Genomic DNA, 25,724 nt, shown 5'->3' with positions numbered 1-25,724 from the left:
TGCAAAAGCTTTTAACTGGAATAAATCCAGCTTGCTTCTTGAAATATAGCACTCAGCTCATAGTGCTCAAGCCGTTTTTCATCCATATCCCATTTTGGGGGGCGGGCGGTTAAAGCGTTCAAAGGTTTTCCATGTGTACATTAGTGCGTATTAGCTTAACATAAAATGGCAACGCTGGCTAACGCACGATCGCGGCTCCGGTTAACAAAAGCTATTGCTCTGACCGATAAAAGTGGTGGAAGACAGCTAATAAAAGCTACATACAGCCAATAACGCTCGCATCTTTCAAAAGCTGATAGATAGCTTGCCTGATACTGTTTGGACAAGCTAGAAATGGCAGGTAAACCATTCTCGTAGCTAGTTTAAAAACAGTCATGGACAGGAAAAAGCTGCTATTAACACCAACAGAATCTCTTAGCAGCTACAATGGATAAATCTTAATTCAAAGGTTGCTCAAACGTGCCAGTCAACAAATCTCCAAGCTGCTAAAAAGCTAAAATGTATTCTTGCTGACTACCATTCACACAGGCTAAAAATAGTGGTCAATGGTTAGCTAGCTCCACAAACTAAACACCAAGCGATGGTTAAAAGGGACAAGTTCAAATCTGTGAGCTAGTGCTAGCAATGATCACCATGTGAACCTCACTAATGTATGAATTTTAAAGAATGTATTTATAATCAATCACAGTTGCAATTATTACAATGCCTCAAGGAAAATTAATCGCTGCTGTAATCTGCATAAAAATACATAATTGGATGGAAGGATGTCTCCGTGGAAGACAAACAACAGACATATCAGGGACGTGCAGGGTATAAAACACTATGTCAGTCAACAAGAAAAAGAAATCTTTATTTCAGTCCAATGTGGAAAAAAAAAATACAAAGTCCAGAAGGCAAAGCGAGGGCACACATTTTTTTTAAGCAAACATAACCCTGACGCAGCATAAACTTTTGAAACGAGTGAAAACTATGATAATGCCAAGTCCGCTTTGAGTTGCAAAGGGCGGCGAAAGACGAAATATTTTTCAAATGATCTTTGTGCTTTGTACACGAAGAGGAAACGTTTCAAATGGAACCTGGGAATGCTGAGAGACGAGTACCGGTACTCCATTTTCAGTCACTAGTAAAGCAACACCGGCATTTCAAAAAAGTCCTCGCTTCAAGTGGCGTCCAAATATTTTATTTTTTTTAAGTGAATTGTTTTTCTATTTATATATGTGGAAAAGTAGAACACAAACAAGATACTTATGTTTCACATAAAAAGAAAAAAAAACACATTGGGGAGATTCACGCTTTACACTAAATGGACAAAAGTCTTTGGGACGATGCTGTAACAATCAACTTGGGGCTGTCCCAATAATTTTGGGTCATTCCATGCAGATTTGGATTTTCATGAAACTTGCTGTACTTGTTGATAATGATGGCACAACGCTAGACCTCAAATTTTCGGTCAATTGGCGCAGAGGTCTCCTAACTACAGCCTGACGAATTTTGAGATTGTGGGCAAAAAGAAGCTCCATCAACCAATAACGGAGTTGGCAATTGAAACCCAAAGCGGAATATGACATGGACGTTCGGGAACTGGTCCTAAGGTATCGGGCTGTGCAAGCGTCACATAGTGCCCCTCAATTCACATTTTTTTGCAACGACCAAAATGTTGCCATTTACGGCAGCATTTCCCGGGGTGACGAATTGGTCAGCGCTTGGGTTTTTGATGGTCATTTTTGTTTGAAGGCAGCATTCACCCTGTTTGGTGTTCTGCTAGAGGCGAAGCGGGGAGGGGAAAAGGTGATGTAACGAGGAGGAAATGCTTTGCGCGGTCAACAACGGGGTATCGAGGTCGCACAAGACGCGGTGGGTTTAGGGTCCCGTTTTCACACTCCGGCAGAAAACAAAAAGGCCATTAAAAAAAGAGCGAGAATTACGGTAGGAGAGTCTATGGTATTGTTTGAAGCGGGCGAGTGAGATGGAAAAGCAAACATCAGTGACACGAGCTGCGTTGTCAAGGTGTCTTTGAGTTCCACGTCACATCCATTCACTCATCCATCCATCCATCAGACAGCCCAGCGTTAATCCATTTTCTTCTCTTCCGGATCCTTCTCTAACGCTACCTCACCCTTGGGGCCCTCCGAGCATCGATGCTTCTCCTCTCCCCCCACTTCCTCTTCCTCCTCTGCCTCCTCTTCTCCTTCTTCCTCCCCCTCCTCCTCATCCTCCTCGTCAGTCAGACCCTCCCGCTTGATTGCGTCGATGTCGTCCGAGCCGTCGTCCGTCTCGGCCGTGCAGATGCCGTAGCACATGAGGCTGATCACGCCCAGCGGCAGGCCAAACAGGAAGCAGCCCAATAGTGGTGAGCTGCGGAACACTGACTGATGGGTGGGAAATGAAAGGACGGGTCGGGTCGGTTGGGAAGGGAGGCGGAGCAAGAGAGGACACAGTTACACAGTTACTTTCTAGGTTTTGGAGGAATGAGGGTATCATGGCAGGCTTTCGGGATGAACCGAGGGCGCGGTTCAGGCCGCTGCCTAAACTGGCTGTGGAAGCAGCATGACAGAAAGTGTCAAACGCCTCTTTAGAGGCTTCATGTGGCTGGGTGGGACTGAGCAGGACTCATTTTGGATGACGTGAGATGGAAAGCAACCTAGGCTTAAAATAAGCTACTTTGTTGCCTAAATGGGATGCAGAAGAAGCATCAGAGTATTTATTTCTGGCCTTTTTGTTTTTTTAGAATCTGTGGCAAATAAATGAGTGGGTCTTATTTAGGACTAGGCAAGACTGGAAGGAATTACCATTTAAGTAACTCCTTAGTTGCCTAAATGGGTTGCAAAAGAAGCATCAGAGCACTATTCTAATACATCTTCGGAGGCTTGTCTGTGGGGAATTTAACGGATTTCATGACGGATTTGGCGAGACGGGAAGGAATGAAGTGAGTCTTAAATCAGCTATTCCGCTACCTAAACGGGCTGCAGAAAAAGTAAAACTGGAAGTTCAGACGAGTGGAAAGTGATGCAAATAAATAGAGCAAGGTTGCTCAGACAGGCAAAGTTAAGCCTTGTTAATTTGCCAGCGCAATAAGCTGCAAAAGACAACATTTAAAAAAAAAAAAAAAAAAAAAAAAAGGGTAGCACACATTATGCAGCACTTCTAGCCATGTGAGTTATTTTCAAGCAAGCATTGCAATTCAAAGGATTTGAGCTACAGCACAAACGAGTGGAAAGTGAAGTGAACTACTACTTCCTCCTTGCACGTTGAGAGCACAAAATGCACTCGAGGACTAGTGTTGAAGTGGAAAAACCTAAGCCAATCCAGGAGAACCAAGCGTGCACAACCCTTTGGTCCAAGCCCGCATCCTCGGCATCCCCCAAGCAGCTGCAGCAGTAAGCGTGAAAGCATTTATCCAATTCTTCTCTAAAAACTCCTTCCCTGCGGCTAATAAGTTAGCAGGCCTTAATGCGGAACACGCTGGATGGGCAGGAATGAAGGATGCCAAGATGGGAGCCTTCAATCACGGCATGGCTTACGAGAGAAATCCGCTCGCTCGCTCCAGCCGTCGCCGCGGAATGAGCCGCGCATTCCGACCGCCAGATGTGACAGCCATGGCGACGCTACGCTAACGGCAGTGACGGCCGACCACTGTGCCGCAGCAAGAGGCGGGAAGAGTTGCCACAAATTGTACTCAAGTAATAGTACAGTTGCTTTAGAATAATATCGCTGAGTCAAACTCATCACAAAATAAGTCGTCATCACGCTGCCGGAATGTAACGTCAATGCTTCGGCGGCAGAAAGTAGAAATTAACTTCCACTTGTTGCCATTCGTACGACAGAAAAATTCTTTGTGGGCTCAGCAACTACAGTGAGTAACATTTGTGAGTAAAATGAAACGAGACCATCATTATTTCAGTACGCTTTTTGTGACTTTTTTCTCATGTTAAAATATGTGCCTTGGCGCACTAACGCATTGACACAGCTGGGAGGGGTCGGGGGAGACATCACAAAACTGCTCGTCCTATCGCATACGTCGTCCTGTGGAGGAATGATTGTGAGCTTTACGTTACGACTGCGCCAGATGTTTAAGCAGTCTTCTCACGACCGTGGCGGAATAAACATTATTAGTCCCAAAAGAAACACAGACCCTGAGGAAAAGCCCCCACCGCTTCCTCCATCAGTTCCACATCAACCCCCCCGGCCCCCTTAGCCTGTTTACTGCTTACCATGCATATTCCTGCCCCGCCGATGTCATTTGTCTCCCAGAGGGAAGTGCGCACACACACATTTGTTCTACTTGTATCAGAGCTCGCCCTCGCCCGCTCCGTAATTGAGATGCGCGGCAAGAACGACGCGGTCGATGCAAACATCCGGGAGCACTCAAGTGCCATAATTTAAAACTGCTCAAGTGCCGCATGAGAAAGTGACAAGACAAAGCACAGGAACAGGATGACACGTCATGCAGTGTGACATTGAAGCATAAACATACATGCAAAGAAGTCAGTCTTAATAAATTGGCTAGTTTGCTGCTTAAAAAAAAGGCCGGCATACTTCTCTGTGACCAATAAATGAGAATACGTGGGACAACTAAAAAGCTAAAAAAAATGTCAAGGCGGGGTCACATATACCGTATTTTTTAGAACCATGCGGCTTTTACCAAACACATCACAGTGAACCAATGAAAGTGAGAGAGAGAGAGAGAGAGAGAGAGAGAGAGAGAGAGAGAGAGAGAGAGAGAGAGAGAGAGAGAGACTGACCAAAGGGTACAAAAAGGCACTAAGCACTGTTTATAATATCGATAATAGCCTATTTAATAACTCTGAGACCCGCGGCTATTAATCCCAAGCGGCTACTGTATGTACAAATTTATTTCCATAGCCCAGAAGTTTTGGTATCAAGTGTTGTCATTTCTACACCTGATTTGGGTGTGATGTAAAGATGAAAGTCTGCAGTTGAAACATGTTCATTTCATTTCAAATCCAACGTGGCGGGGTTCAGAGCCAAAAAAGAGGTCACTTGTTTCCATGTCCCAATATTTATGGACCCGACTGTATCTGTGTCAGTGGCAGGAAATGGTTGGATTCAACATGACATCAAACATGGATAATGGTTAATAGAGTTCAAAGAGTTTAAAGCGTGTAGGAGGAGCAAAACAAACCTCAGAAATGTCCTTTTAGACTGTATGTCGGTTGTAGATTTTTACCCACGGGGGGGGGCTTGAACGTATGCACTAACTTTTTATTGACCGAGGCGAAAGCAGAAAGATAAAATCCATATTCCTTAATCTCTTTTTCATTGAAGAAAATGTAAGAGGAGCTTACCATCACGGTGGATCTGGCGTCAAACACCACGCGCTTGAACCTCTGGATGAAGCCGTCGCCTCCTTGAGCCTGCGGGGAGGCGAAGACACTTGAATGGAGTGGCGGGCGCAGACCAGGATTTTGTTTATATGCTAATTTCACGCCAGTGCTCTTTTGCCGTCGACCATTTGTCGCAATTACACAACGACAACTCCGGCAGTCGGCAATTATCGGCGTGTTTATAAAGGGCTCCGCGCGGAAGACAATTAGCGTTCGGGCTCTTGCCAGAAGCCTTTAAAATTTGGGTGTGCGCTCAATTATGGAGAAGGCGCACCTCCCCGGGCAGTGGCCTCTGTGAGCGGGTGGGCCAATTAGAGTCGGAGCTACGACAATTTTGGCAAGCTGAGGTGTCAGATTTGTTTACATACAAGTTGTCATTGTGTTGCCGCGTCAAATCGTGGATGGCAAGCAAGACACCGGCAGATAGGAGAAGAGATTTGGGGTGGGGGGGGGGGGGGGGGGGTGGAGACACTCCATAAACGTCGTAAAAAAAAATAGAAAATAAAATCTGCAAACGAGCCGGCACCGCCTGTCAGCCGCATCCGCTGGCGCTTCAGACGCGGTCTAACTACACAGCCCGCTCACTCGTGCGTTTCATCCGTCGGAGAGGAATGCAGCGGGATTTATTTATTTGACTTTGAAAAAGGCGGGACCGCTCTTTTGTAAATTAGGTCCATTCACTTGGACGAATTCCTGACGCTTCTTTCAAGTTTCGTGGAAAGCACACCCAGCATTGGAGCACATTCTTTGTGTTTCTGCATCGAGGAAGTGGCTGTGTGTGTTTTAACGAGGCAAAAAATAGCCAGGAGCTTTCCAGGAAACGGGAGAGGGCCTCTCTCTGCTGGTGTTTGGTTTTCGATGCTCTTGCGCGTGCAGCGGGCTCACGGTTAACGCGCCGCCTCTCCTGAACGGTGCGCTTGGATTACAACGCCGTGTCGTGTACTAATCTCACTGTTTGTCTTGGACCAAAAGAATGATTTGGAGATAATCTGTTCAGAGGGGATAGCGACATGAAATCTAAACACGCCAAAGGAGATTGCGACAAATACCTCATCGGTATGAACGCTGTTAAAAATGGGAGGCAACGCGTTTGGTTGCTGCGATCACAATGGGCTAGGAGATAGGAGCGTGCAAAATGGCTACTTCAAACTAAAACAGGAGATCGCCTGCCCTGTTAATGTATTTATTTTTGATCGCACTTTCCTGGTGCTCAGGCCCTAAATAGTTAGCAGGAGGTGAGCGGAATGCAGAATAGACAGTCAAGCGTGAGAAAAGTGATTTCATACCGGCACGGAACCGTTCAGAACGCCGCTGATGAACTGGACCAGCTGCTCCACCGTCTCGGTCGGCTGGCCGGGCAGGAAGTACTGCTCGTTGGCTGTGTTGAGGACGATAATGGAGGGCACCGTCACCTCGCTGAAAACAAACAGGAAACACAGATTTGTTTTTTTTTTAAATTCTTAATCCATGGTACAGACCACTGGCATAAAAGCAGGAACAAATTGTGGCTTCTGCGGTAAGAAAATTGCCACAGAGAAGAGTACAATGGCATAATCGACAAAGCCTTTGTACTTTTCCCATGGGAATGCTTTCAGAGAGAGAATTCCTTGTTGTTGTCTGCCAGCGACAAGGCGAAAAGCAGATGGGCCCCGGCCTTGGAATTGACTCAATGTGTCCTGCAAACGGTTTGCATGCTCAAGTCAAACGCTTGGAGGGTTTGTGTCAGTCAGTCCAAACGGACTTTTCAATTGTTGGCCAGGCAGACCAGGGGAACAAGCTCATAAAAACGAACATGTTTTTCCCCCGCCATCTCGTATAGCGCGCCGTCGCCAACCGGGCCGCGCTCGCTCACACTTCAGCACGCCGCTCCTATTTGCCGTGTTCCTCTAACGGGCCGAGAAAACGGCACACGCATGCGTGAGCATTCATCACTGCGACGCGCGAGAGTCATCAAAGCCTTCGCCACGCTGACCGGCTGAGCCCTGCAAGATGTGCATACACGAGGCACAAATGTGCAACCCACCTAATGTGCTCCCTACTGCGAAGAGATGGCGGCCATTTTAAATAAATGTAGATTAGCCCTTAACCTCACTCAGACTGGAGAACAACGAACGGTCTTATCGATCAAAATCCAAGTGGCAGTGTTGTAACCCCTTCAGCGACGGATCTCTCAACACTAGCACACAAAATGTTTGATGTGAAACTCATATTTATGTACGCAGACTGAAATCTGGACCCGTTCAGTTGAGTGCAAAGCTATTAATCTGGAGTGTGAATGTCAACAGGTGGATGCAGAGGATAATTGTACCATCTGCCATCGAGTGGAAAAGCACTGAATTGAACTTCATGAGAGGGGTACAAACGTTAGGAGCAGGATCATCTTTGTAAAAGCAAAAAAAAAAAAATGTTATCCGGCTCCTGTATTGCTCGTCATTACTGTCGCACGGGCCCCTCATGCCGTGCGGCAAGTGTATATTAAGATCAATTCTGATCTCATATAAATGCTAATTATGTCCCATGCGCTAGGAGACGGTCATCTTAATGACTTGAAAAGCGAATGGATAATTTAAACGCAATGCTTATTTTGTCCACACAGTAAGTATTTTCAACAAACGGATTGCGCTTCCAGTCAAGAATGTTTTGGGTTGCGTGTGTCACTCAGTGGTGCAATGTGGGTACATGGCTTCCCAATGTGCATGCCACGAACTTGGAGAAGCAAGAGGCTGGAACGGGAGATGGAGTGAATCAAGGATTGGTTTATTTTCGGGTTAGTGCAGGAAATGAGTGTAAGCACAAGTAATGTCCTCGAGTGCATGCGCGCGTTTGTGTGTTTGTGTGTGTGTGTGTGTGTGTGCGCACGCGCGCCGCAGGGTGAAAGCAGTGGCAGCCTGATGCCAGACAGGCTGCTGCCAGGACGCAGTAATCGCTGTGATGACAGAAAGCGGGATAAAAAGCCATCAGATTTATTTCGCCGGGCGTCCTGAGGGAGGGGATTAGTGGACATTGATGGGGCCAGGATTTCATCCCTCAAAGGAGGGCAATTAATCCTGCGCTGCTGCGTCCAAACACCCGCAAAATCGAGCGCGGGAAGCCCGATCGCGTCCCTTCATATTCGCCCGGTAACCGCCGGCAGATTTCCAAGACCCGACTGTTTAATGAAGTGCGTCGGATGTTTCGCAGGAAGCGTACGGATGCCTTAGTCATGTACTTGATGATATTAAGACGCATCGTTTCCTCAAGTGGATATCCGCGTCAACTCAAGCGAATACCCGCGTCTACCGCTTCATTAAAAGTGGGCCTTTCGGTGGCTCTCGGCCGAGCATCGTGAGGACACCTCTTTGACAAGCCATTAGGTGATACGTGTCACTGTGTACGCGCGCCACTAATCCTCAAACGCACCGCCTGTCGTCGGTTTTACTATCAGCATCGCACACCAGCAGTTTTGCGGCGTTTTGCTGCACGCGAGCAAGGCGCACGGGAAGTGAGGGAGCGAGGATGACGACGAGGACAAACGAGAGAGTGAAGAAGATCGACTGTTTTGCCGCTCACCCCATGATGAGGCTGTTGATGTAATCGTTGCCGTCCATGTGGCCAAACTGGAAGTCTCTGTGGACACAAGGCCACATTAATTAAGTGTGGCTTAAGATTATGTACACACCACACACACACACACACACACACACGCACACACACAAGAGTAAACTTCCTGTCTGGGTGGAATGCAAACACAGTTCTGCTCCAATTACATGATGCGGCTGTGAAAAAGCCACAGACTTGATTTCGGGAATAAATCGTCACAACGGCAGCTCGATGAAGAATTCTATTCGGATTTGACTGTGTCAGCAGAGTGCATTTTGGGTAGTCCAGGTAAGACGGCTGCAGCGGGCGTCCGGGGGAATGACTGATTAGGTGCGCTGTCGCTATTCATTGTAGCCTGCATCATGGCGGCGGCGCTCGTGTCAATGATGAAATTATGAGGAGACGGGAGCATGTCATAAATGCAGAAAACGCAACGAAAACATCACTCCGGCTTCTTGATAATTTTGCTGACAAGTGCCAGGCTACGCGGGAATGAAGCTAATAAAAAGTCTCAATCTGAATGTCTATTAAGGGACCCGGGGGACGTATACAGATCCAAGATGTAATTACTTTTTCTTGTTCGGGCCCAAGATGAGCAAACGGAGCGCAACCTTTCCTGGTGGAGGATTCGGGCCACTTGCTTCAACTTCTCCCCCCCCGGGGAAGTGAATCCATAAAGCGGGATATCCATTGAAGGCATGTTTATTATCTGATTGGCTCAGTGGTTCTGTCGGTAAAGGCTTCTAAAATTGAATCTCAAAGGCTGAAGGCAGGGATGGGGGGGGGCATACTTGCAATCGGGAACATAGAGGAGCGGTGATATTTAAGGTAACAGCCCACAAGCTATAACTCAGAAAAGGCTCAGATTTTTTTTTTTTTTGTACTTTTTACTACCATCTGGTTAGGTGTGTAAATGCAACAGATTGTGATGCTTGGATTGAAGCACAATGAAAAATGGGCCCGCCATCCCTGAATACATCAACAAATTGGATGTCATACCTGCTAAAGTGCTCTCTGTATTCCCTGGCAACCGTCTGAATCAACATTTTCAATCTGTGGGTGGAAACAAATAACAACAACAAAAAGACTGTGAGCAAACTTGCCCTGAAAGCGTCGGCGAGTCTTATCTTGATTGGCCAGACGTGCACTAGAAGGTGCTGGCGTACCTGCCACTCTCCTCTGTGGGGTCCTTCTCGTCGATGATTGCGATCGCCACCAGTTTGCCTAAAGGGGGCAGACAAGGGGGCGGGCTGCAATCACAGGAAGCAGGCGAGAGAACAATGGCCAGCCAGATAAGATGCTCAAATGAGCCTTCGTCTCGCTCGCTAATATTTAGCTGGACGTGGGAGAAAATGGATAGATTGATTACAATATCCCTTTGCAAGCCTTCAACGTAAACGGATTAAATCCTGGATTTGGAGTGGTTGTGACGGGAGCGGCCCTTGATGGTGCCTTGCAGAGCTGTCGGGTTTTATTGGTCAATGAGCCATTTTCGCAGCCAAATAGAAGCGGTTGTTTTCAAAAAGGGCTTTGACCCAAACTGTGCTGTCGTCAGGAGTAATAAAGGACGAAAACCACTGGCGCACGTTGTTTGATCTGCATTACACGCTTCGAGGTGCCCTAAAGTTCAGCCTTTTTTTTTTTTTTTTTTTTTTTTTTTTTTTTAATCAAACGGAATCTAAAGGGCACGGTCGCGCTGCCGTCCGGGTTCGGGCACTTAGACATGGACGCCACGCTTTGTGTCGGTACAAGTTACGTCGTGTGGCTGACGGGGGGGCCGCCGAGCGACAAAATGGCATTCCGCTTGGCGGCACACTCGCATTCCCGGCGCTTTCAAAGAACAGTCACACTCGTCCGATATCTAGGCGACTATTTCAAAGCCTCCATCTTTAATCAGCAACGCTCTAATTAAAAAGCATTTCTGTGTGGCGGCAGAGCTTGTTAGGTGCCATGCCTGGCTGGGTGAGACAAGTGGGCTGAATCAAAGTGCCCGTCACAGGAAGGTACACATTAAGATGAAACGCCGAAATGCTGCTGCGTCTAATATTAGACGGCGCGCAGACTCTCTTGAAACTGCTGCTCGCATTAAGCTGGAGACTTCCTGTGGGAGGGTGCGTCTGCAAAGTAGAGCAACATGCTACGGATTTGAGAAGGAGGAAATGTCCTTAAACGACCCGACCGCCAGACATATCGGAGGATGTGATGACTGGGAATAAATTGAAGTTGTGGGGTGGGGGTTCATGTACAGAACAGTTGTCCCTCGCAGGATATTGCGGTTGACTTTTTGCAGGTTCATGCATTGCATTTTTTGACGAGAATGGTCAAAGTTTTGGCTCGTTTCACACTATAAAGTGCAACGTGCCAAGCGGCAAAGTCCAACTGTCCTCCGTTACACAACTTCGACATGAACATCTGCGCCCCACAATCATTTGTTAGCATTTTATATGCGCGAAGGTAAAAAGGTCCAGTGTGGAGAATTTAGTGCCATCAAGTGGTGAACTGATAGAATGCAATGACCTCAACTGGACGCGGTGCATTTTGAAGCACGCTCAAGACGGTGCCTCGGAGAGACAAAACCTGGCAAGCGTACCGCTAATTACTTCAGCAGGGGTGCGAGCAAAATGTCACCCCAAACGACTCTTACTATACGCTGTAAGTTCATGGCAGTCGTTACGCAAGCTGCAGTTAGGGGTTAAGGAACCACCTTCGCTAAGTTTGTCCGAACACACATTTAACACACCGCCCCTTTAAAAATATGCATAAATAATCTCACGAATATTTGGTGGCTGACGGGTGTAAGCTTTGCGATAAAGGAGGAGCGACTGTACCTGTTTCTCCGAGCTCGTACAGCGTGAAGCCATCAATCTGCAGGTACCCTTGGAAGCGCTCCCTGTTGACCCAACTGGTCAGGCTGCCATCGGCGTACTCTGTGACACGGAAGCACACGCACAACCTTGTTTTAAGATTGCAGTGCCAGGTCAGCTCCACGCTGAGCTAAGTTTGAGCAAGTTTTAGGGCAAAATGTAAACGCCTAGATTTATTTATTAATTTTTTAATGTGTTGCATCGAACCATGTAAAGTCAATGTTGCTAACTAGGAGGAAAAATCAGTACCGTGACCACAAAAAAGAAAAAATAGTACCTGTACATAAAAGCATGTCAGGATGAGTTTGGTGGTGAAGAACAAGACCACCACGAACCTTTTAGGTGCCCCTAACTTCAAAAATGACCCACCAAAATCTGCTTAAAAGTCTCCCCAGGACAGCTAAAGCTGAAACAGCTACAAAGGAGGTGAAGGGCTGGGCACAACTCCTTATTGTCTTTACATTTCATTTCCTGTCGGTGTCCAAAACCCTGCTGTCTACGTAGTCCGTGTCATTTTTCATCTTGCAAATCAATGTAGCGTGACACGATGGCGGTTGCCCGGACACCCTCGATCAAGTTTCCGCTTAAAACGCATGAAAGGGAGCTGTGGATTCCAACAGACAGGCACTGTGGAAAACAAGGGATGCCTCATGAAGAATGAAAAAAAAAAAAAAAAAAAAAGTCTTTTGTGCGGGCATGTGAATGGGTCCGCGCCGCATGTTGCCACCCGCACATCTGGCGGCCACGTGTGGAGCCGATCGCGCTCCCCTGGATGAAAATAGCAGAGGGAAGGTTTGAAAAGCGCTCACGGAGCGCCTGAAAAAGGCGACAGGGACCTCATTACGATACCTTAATAAGTTATCACGACCTGGTGGCCACCACTGAGAGTAATTACAAGATCGGCAATGACTTTGACGCGCTTTTTAAGCAAGGCAGGGGAGCCACCCCAAAGGGCCTAATAGTGAACACGATTTCTAACAGCGCAAGGTCATCCTTGGCGTGGATATTAATGCTGAGTTTGCGTAAGAAGGCTGCTGAGTCGACTCCAGCGCATTCTTTCCACAGATGTTCTGGTTTTATGGGCACACGCGCTTCCTTCCCCCCAGAGCGACCTGAAGGCCCCCGCGCTAAGCGGCGTCCCGCCCACCTCCACTGCATCCGCTTTCACTTTGAAACATATTCGAGCCACACAACCTGGGCGACGGCGTTCTCGGACGTCGCGATGCGGCCTGCTAAAGTTACCTCGGAGGGGATGAGGAATAATTTTTTTTTTTTTTTAAACAATAAGATGATTCAATGTCAAGGGCAGTAAATATTTAAAGTTGTGAGCCGATTGCTGCTCAGCTTTTCACAAAGAATACAAATGTTTGTATCATGTGAATACGACAATACGACATTAGATGTCCTACGCAGCTCCACTCGTCTCAACACGGCATTCTGAAAAGCATTGTGTTTGTGGAATTTGAGTTGAGCAGCAAAATTCACCTGTTTTTAGCCATCTCAGGAGGCGGCCATCTTTCCACTTGCTGTTGACTGAAAACGACCTCACAGCTGTTCAGGACTCAGGTAACGACCAATCCTGGATCACCTGTTTTCTGAAGTTGAGCCATGATGGGTCATTTGCTGAGCCCTGACCAGCTGTGATGTCATTGGCAAAATGGCCGCCTCCGAAAATACCAAAAATAAGTAAAATCCATCCATGCATACATTTGATGCCGATTTGCACTAGACTTGAGTTGGGCACAAAAATAGGGCCTTATTGTTGACTTAAAAGTTAATTTTAGCACATACTTTTGTACCATAATTAATTTGACATATGTTATCTATACTTTGCGTCACTTTCAATGCCATCCTCGTCATCTTGGCTGACTACGATCCAGCGTGTTATCATCTTCAGTGGGGCGTCAGCGTCTTGTCATCGCTGTCACGGCGCGTTCGGCGGCCCGTCGCTTCAGTGCCCGCTGTAAATGTATGCAAACTAATTCCGCCTCACAGCTGGCTCCGTTTTGTACGCTCCCAAAGGAGGAGCGGCGCAGTCAAATCGGAGGGAGATTAGCGGAGAGACTCTAAGCCGAGCGATAACTAAGACGGTCCGACACCGAAGCGGCCTCCTCCGCGTCGCATCCAGATTGACCTTGTCGCTCATCACACCCTTCAGACACGCCGCCGTCCGGCCGCTGATCAAAACCTCCCGAGCAAAAGCTTCTGTAGCGTGAAGGATTGTGGGAAATTAAATATGCATGAGCTTCGGTGCCGTACTCTTATTTTAACAGGAGACTTGAAGGAGCGGGGAGGAGGGGGGCGGGGTTGCAGTGCCTTGCGACCGTGCACTAAAGCTGTGAAACCAAAACAACGAGGCGCCGCCCACCTCACGTGTCATATGCGGCTCGGTAGCGCTTAAGCTACAAGCTCTGCGGTCTCCCACGCCGGCCTGCTCCGCGGCTACGCCAGGGGAGACAACCACTGTGACATGGCTCGGGGCCTCGCCGTACAGTGGCGCAAAGATGAAAGAGGAGCACGGTTCAAAGAGCATACATGGCAATGGCGAGTGATGAAAAAGAAAACGGAGAGACTGTTCGGGAGAGCTCGTGAAAACTCGACGATAAGGTACCTGACCGCCCCTAAAATTTTCTCAACGGATTTAGACGATTCACAAAAATGATCAATTTAAGAAATAAAACGGCGGATTTCCGCGGATCCGCGGAAAATTGCCATGTATGAAAGAGAGAAGGCAGGCCGGGCGAGCCCTTGAAAGAAGAGCCGACGACACTGTTTCGGGGCGCAGCACTCACCGTCGTAAGTGAAGTAGGCGCCATCTTTGAACACGATAACCGCAGGCAGCTCCGGCAAGGTGACAGACTGAAAAGTTTAACACGCAGAGAATGTGAAACAGGACAGCAAACCCGAGGTGACAAATAACCACGCTCAGCACATTTCACCTCTGGCAGGACGTCTTCTGAGCCCGAGAAGAAGTAGGTATAGACGATGAGCTCCGTGGCAACGTCGTTATATTTCTCCTGCCAAGACAATACAAGTATATGTGAATATATATATAACATTTAAAAAAATTTTAGCAGTCCTGTATTTAACACAAACATTTAGGTGACACGCACTCACCTTGAGGGGAGACTCGCCGCCAACGTACACGAACAGGACGTCGTGCCGCTTCATTATATGCTCGAACATCTGCTTGCTGGGAAGGCCTCGAACGGCCGGCCTGCAGAGAGCAGATCGAGGTCGTGAAGATTGAAACAAAGCGACAAAGTACACCAGCTAAGGAGATCCAACACAAGGGCTGGAGCAAAAAATGTTGCAGCAATTGGGATCAATGCTCCTCCCAATTCAGTGCTTTAAGATCCAAATATTTTAATCAAAGCACATTCGAAAAGTAAAAAACGGCTGTACCGGAGGACACCAAGAGTACCTCCTGCTGTGAACTGTATGTGAATTTAGATTGTGAGATTGTGGTGCCACCCAGTGGTGATGCGCGCCAACTTGCAGCCAATCTCAAATTGGGAGTTGAGAAACAGATTCGAGCTCAAAGGAGAAGAAATTGGGGGAAGGGGAGCAAATAGGGCGGAGGTCGTTAGCGAGTGCACAGCAGCGTTCCCGTGGAGACGGAGTAGGTAGTGTTCATTCCATTTGCCGCTTTCGGCAGAGCATCAGCACTCACCCCGCCACCCGATTGGCAAATTCCACAATGTCGTCTTTTGTCCTTGGACCTTTGTAATTGTAGGCCAGGTCAGCCTTCAATCTGCAAGTGGGGGGGACACATGATTCATGTTTAGTCAAGAAAGTACCAATATGTGGATCGAGATGCATTGGTGGGGTACACGAGAAGAAAAAAAAAAATCTTTTTGTCAACCTGATTTGACCCATCAAGACATTGATCAAGTTTGCAATTTGGTTAAGCAAAAAAATAAAAAATTTAAAAAAAATAAAAATTTGCAAGACTGACACTTCAACTTTTTTCATGTGTTTTCAACTGGATTTTCTGGGGAGGGGGTTCTATCCCCAATGGACAAACAGCTCTGATCTTTTTCTACCAGTACCAGCCCAACACAGATACCTGGTGTTGGTAGTCACCCATTCCTAAATTATTTAATTTTTATTGTTTTTTTTTTTTAACGATACCTTTTTTAAACCTGTATTGAACTGGAGCACTGGAATATGGGCTAAAAAGAGCACAGTGGCGTGGAGTGTGGCTACGGTTACATCAGCCCACAGGGCTTTATGCTCTCAGAGGAGGGTGGGGAAAAGGTTCAATTGGGCGGTTGGCGGGGTACACCCTGAATCGGTTGCCAGCCAATCGCAGGGAACACAGAGACGAACAACCGTCCACGCTCACACTCACACCTTGGGACAATTTAGAGTGTTCAATCAGCCTGCCATGCATGTTTTTGGAATGGGGGGGGGGGGGGGGGGGGGGGGGGGGGGTCTTCTGCTGTCCTCTGACGGAAGTTTCATCACTCGCCTGCGCCGCGTGAAAAGCATTTCCCCAAAGGAGCCGGATGAAACGCCTACCGCGCTAACTACATCTGAGAAACGCTTTTTACACATGAATACATCAAGGCGAAAATGCTTATTTCTCGCGAACAACGTCGCTTACAATTAAAAGCATCTGGAGGTGTCGCGGTAATAGAATTGAAGTAACATGTTGTGAGCAAGGATTGTCTTGATTACGCCTCAGGCAAGCAGCAGCAGTATCAGCTGCAGCACGCCGCGTTCCTTTCTGAAGGACACATCTCCACAGGCCGAACCTCCAGGGGAAAAGACTCGAGAGGAACATAGAACAAACCTCGCCGAAAGGCACTCCAGATGCAGGGAAATTTCATGCAAATGAAAAGCACAGGGAGAAAACGTATTGCAGCAGCCGGTGCTGCTTTTGATCTCAGTCATAAATTACCAAGCCAATTTTGGACATCATTAACCCATTCAAAGCCGTGGATTGTGAAATTCAGATTTCAGAAGTACTACAATGAGTAAGAGATGCCTGTAGGTGGCGGTGTTGCATCGCTTTGGATTTGAGATCAGGCAATCTGAGTTTAACAGAGTTGACCAGAGAGAAAAGTCAATACATACATCGTACAAGACTCCGAATAAAAAGTCTTCTTGTCTCAAACTCTTCATGATAAAGGGGTGTCCTTCAGTTTCTGACTCGATCGACAAGGGGATCAAGACGAGAGTAATGCCACTAGCCCTCCATGACTCAAAATCAAAAGCATTTTTGAACCGACTACGGAACAGACACTTACAGTTTTATCGTGGGGTAACCTCGCACGCCAAACTCTGACGCCATACCTACCAATGAAAAGACAAAACTTCCTTGAATCGTTTAAGTATTGACTTTGTAAGGAAAATAAATACAAGACAGCGACTCACCCGAGTAAGCGGTGGCGTCCATCTTGCCGACACGGACCGGCGACCCGGAGAGCTTCAGCTCGGCACCCACGTCGTGCCACACTGGCTCCAGTTTTTTACAATAGCCGCACCAAGGCGCGTAGAACTGAAGGCGAGATATTGACAACAGTTGCACCACGTTCTGGACAGCCATGAGCGAATCAGACACTGCGATGATCTTGACACTGCAGGGCCATTTCAAGTGGCAGCAGTGGTGTAAAAGAACAGCTTTACATTTTCCAAGTAAACAATACCTGTTTGATCAGGATCATCATCAATAGAATACACATGATCCAAATGATCTATTTTATCAAGTATTGCCATTGAGCTGTGACAAAATATTTGCGGCAGTATTCTGCTTCACTGGGGTTCATGCACAACAAACATAATAAATGGCTCTTTTGGGACCTCTCATCCTGCACTTTAAGCAAAGAAAGACTTATTTGTATCATTTCCTCTTCACCTATGCGGCATGAGAATTCTAAAAGAGACTCCGACTGTAACATAAGCCCCCCTGGCTTTGCCTGCATGCATGGCTTGTCATTGACGAGAACACAAGCACAATGTAACCCTCCATTCAGCCCGCCACCCACTTCCACCACGCACGTTGGTACTTCCGTCAGGGATGAGCCCAGTGGCATCTGGCCGGGCATGAATTGAGTTTGCGTGTGTGTGTGTGTGTGTGTGTGTGTGTGTGTGTGTGTGTGTGTTTGAGTGAATTAAAACTTACATCAACCAGCCAGATGTCATTCACTCTGGTCTCTTTAAACCTGCCAAACAGAAAAGTGGACACCTTGCTATCAACAAAAAATTTGGACAGAATGAAACCAATGCATTTAGTTTAAAATGTTAAGTTTGAGCTTGTTTAAATTGAATGTACTATATATATTTAAAAAAACAAATCCAGGATAATAGTTTGTGATTACATTGATTCATGTTTAACACACAGCAAACAAGTCTTGAATGATTGACGTACGTGTCGTCGAGATCCTCCACAAAGGCAAGCACCTCCGAACCCAAAAAGGCAGCAAAAACTGCAGTGAGGAATAAGATAAAGCCAAGTCATGCAACGTTTTTGTGTGAATGTTACAAAATTAAACGGCAGCTCCTCCATCCTGGTGGCAAGCATCCCCACCAGGCTAAAGAAGCTAGCATCACCATTGGCATCATTCGGTGCCACAATTTCACCAATAGATGTTTTTTGGCCGGAGAGAGGTCGCGCTCTCACAGACGAAGGGCAAAGGCAAAGAATAAATTGAAAGAGCGAACGTACCTCCATAAAACAAAGAAACTTTCACTCCTGCCATCGCTTCGATTGAAAACGGAAAGCCGGAAATACACCCGCGAAATGGGACCATTCTACGCATGCGCGTCCAACGTCAGTCCAGCCTGAACGAGGCAAGCGTTTCCCGCATGCGCGTGACGACATCCGATACAACTTTTTTTTTCCTCGTTCATATTTTTATTGTGACGTAGCATGTATCAAACTATATAGTCATTTTTGTGAAATTAAATTTTTTTGCACGGAATAGGCTAACAGGAAGAAGATATTTCATATTCATCTGAAACCGATGCACGATCTCCCCAGGCCACAAGATGGCGCTGGGATATCATAACAAAGAGCCTGTTGGTTGCTCGCTCATTTTATTAAAAATGTGTTGGTTTTAAAATATTTTAATACTGTCAGCACAGTTAACAGAAAATTTACAACATAAACATTCCTTACATTATAATCAGCATAAAACTCATCCTGGTTATTCACATTAATAAAATGAAATAATTAAAGCTGTCATATTATTTCATAATTATCGGCCATGCTCGTCATCATTTAATTGTTTTGATATACTCGCATTTCATACACTATGCAGCAGGACATGAAGAGTTATTTCAACCAGCTGAACTTTTACATCATGTGTTTCTTGAGGGCAAAGCGCTAAAACACCAAAACTTCTTCAGTGAGAACGAGTTGTATTTTCTCACTGGCTGCATGGCGATCATGACTGCGTTACTAAACAGAGCCATGGTGAGGCCTCCTGTGCCAACTTCGCGAGGCTTGAATGCCTCTGTATTTGAAGGAGTGGGGGGCAGGGGAGGAACAATACCGGACGTGAGTTGTCGGGAGCTCGCCCGTGGTGTCTCCTACTTTTGGCAATTCAAGTAACCCAAGTGGCTGAAGTTGCACAAAGAACAACACAAGTTTGCATTTTTCTATTTTGTCGGTAGTCATAGCTGATTGAAGGCACTCAAGTGAAGCAAAAATGTAAACATCGAATGGGAGGACTCATACAACACAAAAGAAATTAATTTGACTCAGCTGTTTGCTTGAAAGTTAAAAGAGCGGGCATTATGAGTCCCCTCCCCCAGCCCTGCACTGGATTGCCACGTTCAGGCCCTCAGTAAACCCACTGACCTCACATGGCCTGTCGTCTTTTCTGGTGGTGATTCAGAGCATCACATGATCCCAACACTCATTCTCTCCTCCTAACATTACAATCTAGGTTGAAATACAATGACACTTGAAGTCGTGAGTGCAGTGACCTAGTGATTAGCACATCCACCTCACAGTTCTGCAGGGCAGGGTTCAAGCCTCAGCTATGGCCGTCTTTTCTGGAGTTTGCATATTCTCCCAATGCTTGCATGGGATTTCGACAAGTACTCTTTCTTCATGTAAGTTATTTGCATACTTAACTGCCAATAGGTGTGAATGTGAGAATGAATGGTTGCTTGGCGACCAGTCAAGGGTGTAACCTGCCTCTTACGTAAAGTCAGGTGGCTCCAGGTCTTCTGCAACCCGACCGACTAAACAAGCCTTATAGGAAACTGAGGGATAAAAACAATTTTGCATGAGGACCGCTGTCTCGCTTATGTGGAAATTTTGTTGCATAGCATGAAATGTTGAAGGGACCGCAATGGGTTCCGGGAGGCACACCGGGATGGGTGTTTTGTTTCAACACTTCCATGAGAAATAATCCATCACCTTTAGCCGTCAAAGCCTCAAAATCCGCCACGCACAAATCCTCTTTGAGAGGTTGCATTAGGCGCACCAAAATAGCACAAGAAACAAAGATGGCAGAAAGAGCTTCCTAACGACTTATTGTAATCCCGCGGTAACGCCAGGGTGGGTTGTTAAACTGCTGACTTTGAATTTCGGGCGGCCGGGTAGCACGTGTCATTTTGCCTCAACATCTTCCAGGATGAATCGTTGAAAAAGTCCCATCGGTGCTATCTCGCTGTTGGTTTTCTTTCAATAGTTCAATAGTTCCAGACAGCTCCTCATTCCAAGATGTCAGTCTCAAACGGTACCAGGTGGTAGTAGGACAGGTTGGTAACGTATGCCTCCGTTTCCTCATCGCACACGTCCGCATGCATGGGCAAGAACTCTGGTCCGTCTTCGTACCTGACGCAAGAAGCAAAGAATGCATGGCTGGAGTTATTTGCTCTGCTTCCCATGCACACCCAGGGAAGGAAAAGGGGGCCCCCCGGCAAGCTTCCTGTTGAATTAAGTGGTGGAGAAGAACGGGGCTTGAATCATTCCGTTTCACTCACGTGTGCTCCGCCGAGTCTGTGGAAGAGGGTCTCGCCTTCTTGTCTGGCAGCTTGTGGTCAAACACGATCGTTTCGGTATTAGCCAGACAGAAGCCGTTTGAGCGCATGATTTCTGAAGGATCAAAATAGATGGAACTGCATTTCGGGTCCAATCAGGGCCATGAAGAACGGGACTCGAGAAGGACAATTTACCCGATATCTTGACCGGACTCTCGAAACAAGGCTGGATTCTGTGCACCTTGTCGTTCCGGAGCACCTGGTCCAGCGGCGAGCGCTCAAAGAAAGTCAGCATGACTTCGGATCTGGAATACTACGGATGGCGCCGATGCATGAGTGCGACGTTGGCCAAAACGTTGCAGCCTCTCGGCGCCTGCGCCCCGACCCACCTTGCACGGCATGTTGATGGCGTTTTTCAGCAGCCTTTCCACCTCGTTTAGCTTCTCCTCGATGTCGTTTGCTTCTTTGATTTTCACCAGGCCTGAAATGACAAAATAGAGTCAAGTCAGGAATTCAAAAAAAAAAAAAAAATGGATGAGTCTGGTAAGGAAGAACAAACCAATTCAAATAACTTTGGGGTGAACTAAATGGAAAACTTTCTTGAGGTGTCCAAAAATGTTTAGCCCATGTTAAAACAGCAAGTCAAACAAGCATTCCGTAATCAAGCCCGCGGGGATATTTGACGGCATATAAAGAAGAAGTGGGGAGTGACATCAGCACATTCGGCAAGACCCACGCGGGCGCCTCCCCTGTGTGGCGAGCAAGGCGTCATTTTAGGTTCAAGTAAACACTCGCGCTGTGTAGAAGGACTGAGTAAGAGCTCATCAATCTTGACGCCAAAATCGGGGCTGCTGAATCAACACAGGAAGCGAGGCCTCGTACGGCTTTGCTCCGTGTTATCATTGCTGAAGGATCTTGAAAGGCTTTCCGGTTTACTGCACTGACTTCCGGGCCACCGTCGTCCATGAACAATCGATTAAGAGAGAGATTTAAGTGAGTCTTATCATCTCAAAAGTGCTTTGTATTTGTATCGTGAAGAATTATCTTGCCAGAGCAACAAAAACATCACCTTCTTAACTCATTCACTCCCAAAGACGTTTTTAAACGTCTTTTCAGACTTGGTCCAGAATTGGCTGATACTGAATGAGTTAATGGAGATAAGACATACTGTATTCGTTGGCGGGCTACTTCCTGGTTTGTGGAATCGGATGCTTGATTCTTGGTGGAGGTTAACAAGACTGACTCACAGACCTCCACTGCCGCGTGTCAACCAAAATGTTGTGGTTTAATTAGCCGGCTAAGGCGTTGTCCATTCAAAACAACACTCTAATTGGCAGCTATCGTTTGCGTGGAACTCATAAGCACGTGTGAACATTTTGACACTTTAGCACGTCTCCGCAAAGCGTCTGCACTCTTCAACAAATCCTTTCTCGTCCGCCTGTCCAGAAACGACCTTCCTGCTAAGCCCCTCGGGCCAAACAAGCTGAATATTCATCAGGTGGTTCATATCGATCCGTGCTCAACGGTGGGACGTGACCCTTCTCAAAACGGCCCCGTTTTTTTTTTTTTTTTCAAACTGCTGTGAGCAATCGCTTCCCGTCTGCGTGAGCGCGTGGAAGCTATGTAGCCGTCAGAGGCCGGAGCGGGGACTAAATATAGGAAGTGAAGTCGTCTGGCTCGCTCTCATCATGACATCAGAGTGTGCGACGCCTTTCCTTGTTGCCTGGACGCGGAACAGACACAGGAAAACAGAAGAAGATCCAGGGCCAGGATTGACTTTTGAACAAGAGGAAAGCCAAGCAAAGACACCCCCCGCCCCCAATGTGACAACAGACATGCTTCCCTGTCCTGTCAACAACTCGTGCACGATTTCCGTGCAACAGCAGGAAGTCAAAACATTCCAGGCGCAGCTGCAGGGATGTTTTGACAAATAGTTGTCTCTCTACGCCACAGACATGCGCCATCGCATTGGAAAGGGCTTTCAAAGCAGTGCTGGGAATTATCCGAGTACAAATACTTTGTTACAGTAGATAAGATTTTAAAAATAGGCTTGTTAGGTTTTTTTTTTTCAAGCTCCATAGATGACACGACGATAAAATGACATCAATAGAAAGTGGCTGAGATTGTGATCTGATGAAAAACCCCGGACAGCGAGATGTTCTCTACTGATCTGTTCTCTATTGAAGAGAAAAAGGGTGGCAGCTATTGATGCTAATCAAGCTAGCTCTTGAATAAAATCTAATTAAATTCTTCCTCAGACTCGGTACGCTTTTACTTTTATGTAACGGTGTCAAATGACTACTTCTATTTTGCTAGAGTTCTTTTTTAACACAAGTATCAATACGTGTGAGTGTGAGAATTAAAGTTGAGCATTAATAGATACTGACCTTTGACCTACAGCTAGTGTTACCCCAGAGTCATGAAACAGACTTAAATAGCGGCGGCTTTTATGTCTGTCTGACAGCAAAAACCTGCATCACATGTTCATCCTTGCTATAAGTGTAAATATTGACTGCCACAAAAAAAAACAAAAAAAAACGATTGTAGGGATTTACCAAAGACAACTGAACCGTCCATTAAGCAGTTCTTATTGCCTTGTGGTCCCATAAAATTGATCAAAAGCGTTAGACTATGCTCTCATGCAGGCCTCGGGCTGTTGACGTACCATCCAAAAGTAGACTTTGTTCATTATTGACCTGTCCAAACGTGTCAAAGTGACTGAAAAAGAAAAAACAAGAAGCTGTGACTGACACAGATGATTGTTTCCTTTTATGGATGTGCATCATTAAGTGGTAAATTAAGATGATGCAACTAACCACGGGGATGGAAAATGCGCACGAAGCAATTTTAAATGGAATACTGTTATTATGTCTGATTCTCGTTTGTCACTTTTGCTAAAACACAAATGAAAGTGTGGGGAGTTCACTGCTGGGAAACTGACCATCTAAAGTTTAAAGAGGAAATAAAATGATGCATACTAGAGAAGTCGACTACTTTATCAGATAGGAACTGGTTCATTGGCAAAAAAAAAAAAAAAGAAAAAAATCAAGTTTGATATATACATTTTCTTTCGATATGTGATTAAAATGTTTTTTAAAATCGAATTCAAGTGCTTTGCGTGTACATTTTGACTCTGCCACAAAGCAATTAAAAAGAAAAATAATGTTACAGAAGGCATCGACTGTACCGTGTAGGAACTTGTTTCTTCGTCAAAAGTCTAAATTTATTTATTTCTAATTAAAATAATTTTTTCTTAAAATGTGGGTTTTTAAATATATTGAATGCGGGTGTTAAACTCAAGGCCTGGGGGCCAGATTGTCTTCACGTTTAAAAACACTGACATTTTTTGTGACCGATCCCCCTTTTAAAACGAATGTAATATTTGAACAGTTTTTAATGGCTTCTGATTTCAAAAGTAGGTATTCATCCATTTGTTGGGAATACTTGATGTCAGTATGAGGCGATCATAGTTTTGGGTTCACAGTCAGCCCTCCAAAGTAAACCCCAATAAGTTTGACACCCATGGTCTCGAACTATCTAACCCCAAAAATTTTTTTCTGAAATTATTTTTATAACTCAGGCAAAAATAGTAAAAAAAAAAAAATACAATATTCTAATATATTTTGACTTTAAAAAAACAATAAGTGTCCCAAGGTTTGTCAACATTTGTCCAAAACTGGGCAATTTTTGTCCACATTTTGTGCTGTATTATCCAAAAATGGAGGAGAAATTCATTACTTTTTTCCTAATGGGAAAAAAAACTACAATTGTCATTAAAGAATTATTTAAGCCTCTTAGGCACTTGTCAAGATGCATTTTCACAAATGATACGTCCTATTTTTACACGAGTCAACTTATATTCCTACTTTGGTGCAAACGACGACAACTATTTGGGCGAATTTTCGTGCCAGGCAGCCGAGTCAGACCCCGCAAAATCCCACGCAAACGACCCCGGCCCAAAAAGCCCACTCCGAAACTTTTCTATGCTCGAGGCTCCCCGACCGATAAACCGACCTTGGGTGAGGGGCGAGGCGGACAGGTCTTCGCTGTCCTCCGGGAACGAGTCGTTGAGGCGCCGGAAGAGTCGTCCCAGGTCCGAGTAGCTGCGGTGCAAGTAGAGCACGTTCCTGTCCGACCACTCGGTGCGAATCTCGAAGAAGTCCTCCTCGTCTCCCCTCGGGCTGATGAGCAGCCTGCGGACGCCGTTCACCCAGCAGTCCCGCACGAACATGTTCACCAGCGATGTGCCCTCAAACACGGCCGAAGCCATGCCGCTCAGTCCGGCATGCCGACGAGCTCCCAGACGCTCCGACCAATGGCCGCGGACGACCACAACTTTTTTTACGTGGACTTTTTTTCCTCCCCTCTCTCTTTCTTTGGTCGTAGTTTGGAACAGGCGATGCGGGGAAGCTCGGCCCAGTAGACGAAGTCAAACGTGGCGTGATTGAGGAGGGAGTGTAACCAGAGTCTGTCGATGGAAGTCATTGCAAGTCAGAGATGACGCCCATTTGGAAAGAAAGAAAAATACTGTACTCCCAATTGTTGTTTCTTCTTCGTCATGTTAAGTTAACGTCAGTGTATTTCTATATAAAACGCATTTCTCCACCGCATCTGTTCGAGTGTGACGACGATTTTCTTCTCTGTGCACATTTTAAACTAATTTCTTCACTCTTTTCCTGACTTTGCTCGCTCCTTTCTTGTTTGACAACAGCTCATTATTATGCAAAGAACGCAACGGGGTCTCAAAAGACCAACCACTCATTTGTCCTCCTACGAGAGTGCTTTTAAATAACATTTAGTCCAAATAACATCTTATCATGTTCCACGCAGCAACAATACAAATTATAGGTAGCCGTTGACACCCAGACGGCAATTCGCACTGCAGTCATTAAATGGAAGTAAAGGTTATTTCCTATAAATAGCGCTTTTCTCCCAGACAATGGTAGCACATTGCAACCATTAAAAGACAAAAAAATAAAATGCACAATACAAG

At 46.2% G+C, this 25,724-nt stretch overlaps 2 protein-coding genes and 1 long non-coding RNA gene across 3 annotated transcripts; 1 reads left to right on the top strand and 2 right to left on the bottom strand.

Annotated features, from left to right (window-relative positions):
* Window positions 1–1,212: 1,212 nt before the first annotated feature.
* tmx3b (thioredoxin related transmembrane protein 3b) lies at window positions 1,213–18,566 on the bottom strand. Its single transcript, XM_019875102.1, has 16 exons — window positions 18,462–18,566; window positions 18,165–18,222; window positions 17,919–17,958; window positions 17,171–17,294; window positions 17,044–17,089; window positions 15,462–15,542; window positions 14,906–15,005; window positions 14,728–14,805; window positions 14,581–14,647; window positions 11,753–11,851; window positions 10,091–10,148; window positions 9,924–9,977; window positions 8,895–8,951; window positions 6,632–6,761; window positions 5,307–5,375; window positions 1,213–2,369 (listed from the first exon to the last, which is right to left on the bottom strand). Exons 1-16 carry the CDS (start codon window positions 18,553–18,555, stop codon window positions 2,070–2,072), a joined length of 1,455 nt encoding a protein of 484 aa, XP_019730661.1. The 5' UTR covers window positions 18,556–18,566; the 3' UTR covers window positions 1,213–2,069.
* Window positions 18,567–18,815: 249 nt separating this feature from the next.
* pxdc1b (PX domain containing 1b) lies at window positions 18,816–25,687 on the bottom strand. Its single transcript, XM_019875116.1, has 5 exons — window positions 24,746–25,687; window positions 21,121–21,212; window positions 20,927–21,044; window positions 20,735–20,846; window positions 18,816–20,585 (listed from the first exon to the last, which is right to left on the bottom strand). Exons 1-5 carry the CDS (start codon window positions 24,999–25,001, stop codon window positions 20,462–20,464), a joined length of 702 nt encoding a protein of 233 aa, XP_019730675.1. The 5' UTR covers window positions 25,002–25,687; the 3' UTR covers window positions 18,816–20,461.
* LOC109518933 (uncharacterized) lies at window positions 21,339–23,768 on the top strand. Its single transcript, XR_002168845.1, has 2 exons — window positions 21,339–21,724; window positions 22,178–23,768. It is a non-coding gene; the product is annotated as an uncharacterized LOC109518933 (long non-coding RNA).
* Window positions 25,688–25,724: the final 37 nt, after the last annotated feature.

The sequence above is a fragment of the Hippocampus comes genome, unplaced genomic scaffold (genome assembly GCF_001891065.2).
Source record: "Hippocampus comes isolate QL1 unplaced genomic scaffold, H_comes_QL1_v1.1 scaffold25, whole genome shotgun sequence".
NCBI lineage: Eukaryota > Metazoa > Chordata > Actinopteri > Syngnathiformes > Syngnathidae > Hippocampus > Hippocampus comes.
This window is presented reverse-complemented; position numbering and strand designations above follow the sequence as displayed.